The sequence below is a fragment of the Orycteropus afer genome, unplaced genomic scaffold (assembly GCF_000298275.1).
Source record: "Orycteropus afer afer isolate SDZICR_OR568_19922 unplaced genomic scaffold, OryAfe1.0 scaffold00088, whole genome shotgun sequence".
Taxonomy (NCBI): domain Eukaryota; kingdom Metazoa; phylum Chordata; class Mammalia; order Tubulidentata; family Orycteropodidae; genus Orycteropus; species Orycteropus afer.
In genome coordinates this window covers 10,103,207-10,111,707 of record NW_006921675.1, presented here as the reverse complement: position 1 = coordinate 10,111,707, position 8,501 = coordinate 10,103,207, and the positions used below count along the sequence as shown (strand labels likewise).

The 8,501-nt window shown below is 38.3% G+C and overlaps 1 protein-coding gene across 1 annotated transcript in view; it reads right to left on the bottom strand.

The window, feature by feature from the left end:
• Window positions 1-8,501, bottom strand: part of PCNX1 (pecanex 1) — a 210,724-nt gene that overhangs the window by 63,588 nt on the left and 138,635 nt on the right. The window contains exons 17-19 of the mRNA XM_007942339.1: window positions 4,593-4,702; window positions 4,041-4,146; window positions 2,022-2,114 (exon numbers count right to left, since the gene is read on the bottom strand). Coding sequence (XP_007940530.1) covers window positions 2,022-2,114; window positions 4,041-4,146; window positions 4,593-4,702 — 309 coding nt within the window. The remainder of the gene's footprint in view (window positions 1-2,021; window positions 2,115-4,040; window positions 4,147-4,592; window positions 4,703-8,501) is intronic.

The window sequence follows — 8,501 nt, the reverse complement described above, 5'->3', positions numbered from 1 at the left end:
CCAGGAAACAGTGAACTGTGAGAAAAAGGATATAAATGAGGTGAGCCTCACGACTGCCCTCACTGACTGCCTTGAGAAAGGCAGTTCACAGCACAGGAGGGGGAAGCCAGGAAAAGCCCTGAGCTCCCTGTTAAGGAGATGGGACTGCGAGTTTGGGGAGAACAAGGCGGCTAGCGTTCACCATACGGTGTGCCAGAGAGGAGAGAACCTGCAGCTCTGCAGAGGGTCCCCTCAAGTATTCAGGGGAACACTCATCACAGCACACGTGTGAGGAAACTACAGGAGCCCAGTAAAAGAACCACCTGAAAGCGTCAGGGGGAAGAGTATCCAGTTCTCACACGGATTCACAGGGCACCGGGCAGAACACCGACACGGGGGGATATTAGCCCGACACTAGTATTAGTTCCACCTAAGAAATCTTAAAAACAAGACCTGAGAGGTTCAAACTGTTTCCAAGTAACTTAAATGTGACTTAATTCTGACACTTAATTCTGTCTCAGAACAAAGGTCAAGCACAATCTGCAAATAGAAAAATATCCAGCACCCAACAAGGTAAAATTTATTATGTTTGGCATCTAATCCAAATTACCAAGGAGGCAAAAGGATCAGGGAAATATACGTAATGGGGTGGGGGGGGAATCAGTCAATCTGTCCCAACCCATACGTGACACAGGTAACAGAGTTAGCAGACAAGGACATCAAGAATTATTATAACTGAATTCCACGTTGAAAAAGTTAAGTACAGGAATTAGAGATTTAAAAAAATATTTAAATTGAATTTCTAAAGATGAAAATTATAAAATCTGAGATGAAAAATACCCTAGATGGGATCCATGGAAGATTATACATTACAGAAAAGATTAGTGAACTTAAAGATATAGCATAAATTAAACATTTAAAAAAAAATAATAAAAAGAAGGAAAAGAGCCTCCATGAGCTGTGGGACCATGTGAAGAGCCCTAAGATAACATGTAATTAGAGTTCCTGAGGTAGGGTCGGCGTAGCGGTATGGTGGGGTGAGAAGGACAGACAAAACACTGGAAAGGCCAGAATTTTCCAAATTAACCACCCCCCCAAAAAAAAAAGAGAGAGAGAGGGAGAGAAAAAAATCACCATGACTTGGCAACTAGCAATTAAAAAAAAAAAACTTCCCCTCTCCCAAATCTGATGGAAAATATAAACTCATGGATTCAAGAAGCTCGATGAACCCCAAGCACAAAAGCATGATGAAAACCATACCAAGGAATAGCCTAATCAAACTGCTCGAAATCAGCAGTAAAGAGACAATCGTAATAACTTAATCTCTGGAAATACGGAAATGGCAGTAAAATGGCCTACGGGTGAGAGGAGCTGTACTCAAGAAACACATGAGGAGCCTCCCCCACACGTGGACCTGCTTTAGACCAACTATTCTAGACCTCCAGCTGTAAAGGGGTTTCAGGAGGGGCAAATGTATTTTCCATGTGGGAAGGATGTGTATTATTGAGGGTTCAGCAGCCAGACAGTGGTAATCGGTCTCCAAATTGGCCCAAAATGACCTCTGCCTCCTGCTGTCCACATTCATTTGTATTTCCCTCCTACATTGTGCCAGGACGGTCTGTGTGAAGAGGTGGTAGTATGTTGCTCCCAATTTGAGGTTATTAAAGCCTATGGCTTCTATATTGAGCTTTCTTTCTCGAGGATCCCTTGCTCTGAGGAAAACCAGCTGCCATGTGCCATGTCATGAGGACACTCAGGTAGCCTATGGTGAGCATCATGTGGAGAAGAACTGAGGTCTCTGGTCAAGAGTTAGAAAAAAATTGAGATCTACAGACAACCAACCCCAAATGATGGCAGCATTACAGACCCATCCAGCCAAGCCGTTCTCAGGGAAATGGCCCAAAATACTATGAGAAAATATATGTTTGTTGTTAAAATCAAACAGTTATCTATTTCAACACTACGAACAAAAATTACGTCAAATCAGAAATCAATCCAAACAATTATTTCCCCTCAATTGAAAGAACAAAATGATTTCTTACCTGTAATACTGTGAATACTGTGCTCACATGAATAGCAAAATATAGCACACCAATTACAATGCATACTACTAGGTCAGACTGTAAACGTTCACTCTGTGGAAGGAGAGAGAATTATTAAGCAAGTACATACATTAACTGAGCAAGTACATAATTTTTTTTAAAAATTCCTCCTGTTATTTCCAACTGGTAAAGTTTAAGAAAAAAGAGTTTTCTCAAGTCTCTTTAGAACTTCTACAAATTTCTTAATAATTAATTACAATAAATCTCATTTTCTTCCTCAATTTCCTCTTATTTTGATTTGACACTTTTAAATCATCTTCCATTAGTTTCTAAGTTTTACACTCACACAAGAAAAAACGAAATGAGGTACTTAAATTGCTATTATCATTTATAGAGCTATATCCTCCCACACACAGGTTAGGAAAGGAGCTCTGGTGGTGTAGTGCCTAAGGCATTTGACTGTTAACCAGAAGGCTGGCGGTTCAAACCCACCAGCTACTCCTTGAAGGGAAGACTGGGCAATCTATTTCTGTAAAGGTATCACCTCAGAAACCCAAGGAGAGGTTGCTATGAGTCGAATCAACTTGATGGCAGTGAGTTTGCTTTTTTTGGTATAGGTTAGGAGCTGTGGTGGTGTAGTAGTTAAGGTGTGTGGCTGTTAACCAAAAGGTCAGTGGTTCAAACCCACCAGCTGCTCCATGGAAGAAAGATGAGGGATCTGGTTCCATAAATATTCACAGCCTTGGAAACCCAATGTTGGAATTGATTCGATGGCAGTGAGTTTGGTTTGAGTTTAAGTCCCTCCTTGTATAACAAAGTTATAATTTCATTGGTCTTTTGAAACTATCCATGCATATGTCCTATTTCACGCACTAGATATTTTGGTTCTCTTACTAGTTATAGTGAAAAATCAGAAACCTCTTGATAACTTTGATTAGTCATCAATTGACATGTTAATTTATGCTTATAAATTAGATTCAGAGTATCTCCTTAGAGCTAATACTAAGTATCCTTTGTTAACATGAAAACTAAAATCAGGAAAAAAAAGTTAAACTATGCCTTTAGGCAAGTGTGTATTTTTAAAGTTTTCCGAAAAATGTGAAAATTTCAAGTCCACCGAAGGAAAATATTATATCTAATTCAAAGCCTACGTGAATTCAGTCTTTCACAAATGAAGTAATCTAAAATAATAATTCAGAGAAGGAATGTTTTATATATTATTTTATAAATAGGTATGGGTCTACAAGATTCATTTAAAAATAATTACTAATAAAATACAGGTAGCATTATGACTCACTAAGTTAAAATGTGTTTTAATTACTGCATTTACTTAAGTATACTGAGCAACTGAAAATTATTTTTCTGTCCTTCAACAGGGCACACACACACACACATACACACTTTTCAGACTGCCCTTGAGAAATTAACACACTAAAAGACTTGTGTTGTTGTTGTTGTTATGTGCCTTGGAGTCGCCCGACTCATAGTGACCCCTCCTTGGGTTTCCGAGGCAGTATCACTACGGAAGTAGATTGCCTCATCTTCCTTCCAAGGAGTGGCTGGTGGGTTTGAACTGCCAGCCTTCTGGTTAGCAGTCAAGTGCCTTAGGCACTATGCTACCAGAGCTCCTAAAAGACTTGTAGATGACTTTCAAAGAAGATAGTTTTTATCACCAAGCGCAACAAAATCAATCTGATTTGTTAATATTTATCTTTCAGACTCTAGTTTAAACGGAATACAACAGAGCATTTTACAGTCTATGAACAACGCAATTATTTACTTACTGATCTAAAAGTGAATGTCTAGCATACTGTTTTATGCAGAAACCAAGTTTCTGAAATGAATATTTCTTACATGTTAACATTTTAAATGAAGGCAATCAACCATATAGAAGTAATCCAACTCAACATACCTACACATTCCCCCCAACTACTGAATCTTCAAAAGGTGTCAATTATATAACACAACAAACTACTGAAAGGTAAACAGTTTAGGTGATTTTAAAAAGCTAAAACTTACAACAGAATTTCTAAGTTTTTCAGGCAGTGGATCTTTTACTTCAGAAAGGGGGTCTTCTGGATTTTTCTCTTCTGTTTGAGGAAAAATCTTAGACTGCACCAAAGAGCTTTACATTAAAAAATAAAAAAGATCAAAAAACTAATAAAAATACATTTGTAATATGAACATCAGTATATGAAATAGCAAATAAAATTTATAGTAGAAAAACAAATGACCCAATTATATTTAATTATTGGTAAATGACATATTCTTAAAAGTTTAAGATATCATAAACCAACAATATAATGAAAATATTCCTATAAAACATAGCTTTAATACTTGGGATGGAAAAAGCTGACAATTATCTTCACTAACATGGCTGTAATCACTCAAAGTTAATATATTTTGAATACAGAATTATATATAGTTAATATATATATAGCTAACTATATAGAATTAGGGTAACAGCACTTTGGAAAGGCATGGGGAAGAGAAATCTTGGAAGCTAAATTGGAAAGAAATGTCAACTTATGTAAATTTCTTTAATTCAATAATGTATTTGATTTCACTTACAAAAGTACAGATGGATCACTACTTTGTCTGCTGAGATGATAGGATACTGCCACTAACAAACCACAAAAAATTGAGAAAAGTACTGGAATATGCTGCCCATCCCAAGAATCCTGTTGGAAAAAAAGAATTTAACACAGCATGTTTCTATTTTATAATTCATCAAGCAATCTTTTTAAGTCTGTATTTCAGAGAAAGATAATTAACTTAAATTCAGCAAAAAACTTTTTTAGCCATATTATTAATTCCATTTTGTTCCAGATAAAATGAGATTAATTCTTTTCTGAGAAGCTAGATTCTAGCTGCGAGACCATCTTCAGATTCTGTTTGGCACTACCGCTCTCTCTACATCCTAGGAACAACGTATTTGCTTCTGAGGCATGTTGCTGTCAAGTTCTTTCGGCTTTAAGTGCTATTAAAGCTATGACTCCTTTTTGAAGACTAAACTAACTCGGTACAGTAAATACTGGTTACATATATATAATGATGGAGTAGGAAAAGGCAAGACATAGTGTAACACATGAGTCAAAAGAAGATGCTGACATTTGGTCTAGTACTTTGTTGAGGCTTTTGCCCAAGATCCCTGGTTTATAACCATGACACCCTCCAAAGCACTCAGTAAATGCTGTAATGAATGAACTGCATATTCCCAAGAATAATCCAAAAGCTAACTTCCGGGCCAACCCAAACATGTGGCTATGCCGTGTGTACTGAGCTGACTATTATATCTAAAGTCTCCACTAGCAGAGTACCTGGCACACAGTGGATAACAAGGCTAACAGAAACGGCTGTGTGAGAGACACCATTCTAGTCCTTCACTTTTCTCAGGGCACCTAGGAAGGGAGAATGGCGGAGGTGGGAGCCACATGGGAGGATACTAGACATGCTGTTTTTACTTTATTACCTAATGGCCTGAATTTTAGCAATCTCTTAAAAATATGACAACCTCTGGAAAGTTTAACAGCCTGCAACTAAAGTAAAATTGAGCTTTCAATGAGCTAAGCATCCCATTAAAAAGTGCAAGGGAAAACAAAAAGGTAAATACAAGGAAAGCAGAAAATAGGAAATAATATCCATAAAAGTCTCTGTTCATGAGTAAATAAAAAGAAAAAAATTCAATCATTCCAAATTATGCAATAAGGTCTCCCTAGAAGCTCTGGTAGCATAGTGCCTAAGGCACTTGACTGCTAACCAGAAGGCTGGCAGTTCATACCACCAGCCACTCCTTGGAAGGAAGGTTGGGCAATCTACTTCCATAGTGATACTGCCTTAGAAACCCAAGGAGGGGTTGCTATGAGTCAGGTCTGACAGGACGGCACTTAACAACAACAACAACCACCACATGACTAACAGTCCAAAAGCAACTACTCTTTTCAATTTCTTGTGTAGTCTTCCATAATTATTCTGTGCATATATAAGCCTTCATGAGCACTTTAAAAAAAAAAAAGAGCACAATGGAAACACTTTTATTTTTCGCATATTTTCCTCACCCCTTTATTTAAACCAATAGTATGTGTTGAAGATCATTACACATGAGCTCATAAATATGTTTTATTCTTTTGTTTGTGGTTGTATAGTATTTCATTGCAATTTAATTGTTTCATAATTAATTTACCATTCAAAAATGATAGATATTAGGCCATTTCCAGCTTTTTGCAATTACAAACAGCACTCTAATGAAATCCTTGCACACATTCTTTGCTCATACGTACAGGTATCTGCATAGATGAAGATTATATTTATAATGGGGGGGGGCAATACTTAAAACTTAAATTGTCTAATACTAATGCCATGCTCAAAAAAGAAGAAAAATTTATCTTCTTGTCTTAGGACATAGGATTCTAGCTTGCAATTTACAAATGCTGCTGTACATTGTTAAATGTTACTGTTAGTTGCTATCCGGCCACTCTGACTCATGGCAGCTCTATGGATGCAGAATAGAACTGCTCTACGGGGTTTTCAAGGCTGTGAGTTTTTGGAAGGAGGCTGCCTGGCCTGTGTTCTCAGGCGCCCCTGGGTGGGTTTGAACTACCAACCTTTCCATTAGTAGTCAAGTGCTCCCACTTGTGCACCACCCAGGGACTCCTTAGGCTTCAACAGGCCTTTGTAAATTAGGGTAGAAAACACACTGCACTTGTTAGCTCTGTAACTGTAATTTCCAAATAATGACTCACTTTCCAAAGCATGACCCAAAACACAGATCTAAAACTTATGCCATACTGGTTTATAGGCGGTACATCTGAGAACAGTTGGATTTGGATCTTATTCCCTCCAGTTCTTTCCCAGGCTTAGCTCCAATTATCCCATTTTTTACTATTATACTCTCCTAATCCCCGCAACCTGACCCTCCTCTTAAATGCAACCAAGCCTCAGATCATTTAAGGGGAAAAAAACAGAAATAGCCTTCATCATGTGCACAAGCTTCCCAACTAAATTCGAGAAAGAGTAGAACAAACTTTCTTAATATCTGTTCAAACTTAAACTCATATTACTCAAGCTTCCTCTAAAACTCAAAAGCTGCTTTTGTTAAAGTCCTCAATATCCTATTAACTGCCAAATTCGGTAAAAACTTTTTTTCAGATTTTATTTCCTCTGAAGTTTCCTTTGTGCAATCTTATTCCTTTATCCAACACTCAAATATTGTCATTTTCCAGGGTTCTATCCTCATCCACAGGAGCTGTGGTAGCATAGTGCCTAAGGCTTGACTGCTAACCAGAAGGCTGGCGGTTCAAACTCACCAGCCACTCCTTGGAAGGAAGGTTGGGCAATCTACTTCTGTAGTGATACTGCCTCGGTAACCCAAGGAGGGGTCGCTATGAGTTGGGTCTGACTTGATAGCACATAACAACATCTTCATCCATGGGAGCTCTGGTGGTGTAGTGCCTAAGGCACCTGACTGCTATCCAAAACGCTGGTGGTTCAAACCCCCCAGCTACTCCTCGGAAGTAAGGTTGGGCAATCTACTTCCATAGGAATACCGCCCTGGAAACCCAAGGAGGGGTTGCTATGAGTTGGATTTGACTCGACGGCAGTGAGTTTTTGTTAGTATCCTCATTCAGTCTCTCTTGCCAGTCCATATTAGCAATCATTTTCCTACACTTTATTTACTTTTGTTGAGGGCTTTTAAATGTGTTCATCACTACCTCAAAGATCTCTATTCAATATATAACTTCCTACTATGTATCTCCAAGAAGCTGGACTTTATGAAGAAGAATATGGCATCAGGATTGGAGGAAGACTCATTAATAACCTGTGATATGCAAATGACACAACTTTGCTTGCTAAAAGTGAAGATGATTTGAAGCACTTACTGATGAAGATTAAGGCCTACTGTCTTCAGTATGGATTACACCTCAACATAAACTAAATGAAAATCCTCATAACTAGACCAATAAGTAGCATCACGATAAATGGAGAAAAGATTGAAGTTGTCAGCGATTTCATATTACTTGGATCCACCATCAACCCTAACGGAAGAAGCAGTCAAGAAATCAGACAACATATTACAATGGACAAATCTGCTGCAAAAGACCACTTTAAAGTGATGAAGAGCCAAGATGTCTCTTTGAAGGCTAAGAGGCACCTAACCCAAGCCATGGCATTTCCAATCACCTCATATGCATGTGAAAGCTGGACAATGAATAAGGAAGACCATAAAAAAAACTAAACTCAGTAACTCTGAGTCGGATCTGACTTGGCAGTAACACTACAGAAGTAGATTGCCCAACCTTTCTTCCGAAGAGCAGCTGGTGGATTTGAACTGCCAGCCTTCTGGTTAGCAGTCAAATGTGTTAGGCACTACGCCACCAGAGCTACTTTTGAGTTGTGATGTTGGCAGCAAAGAATAGTGAAAGTATCATGAACTGCCAGGAGAACCAACAAATCTGTCCTGGAAGAAGTGGAGCCAGAATG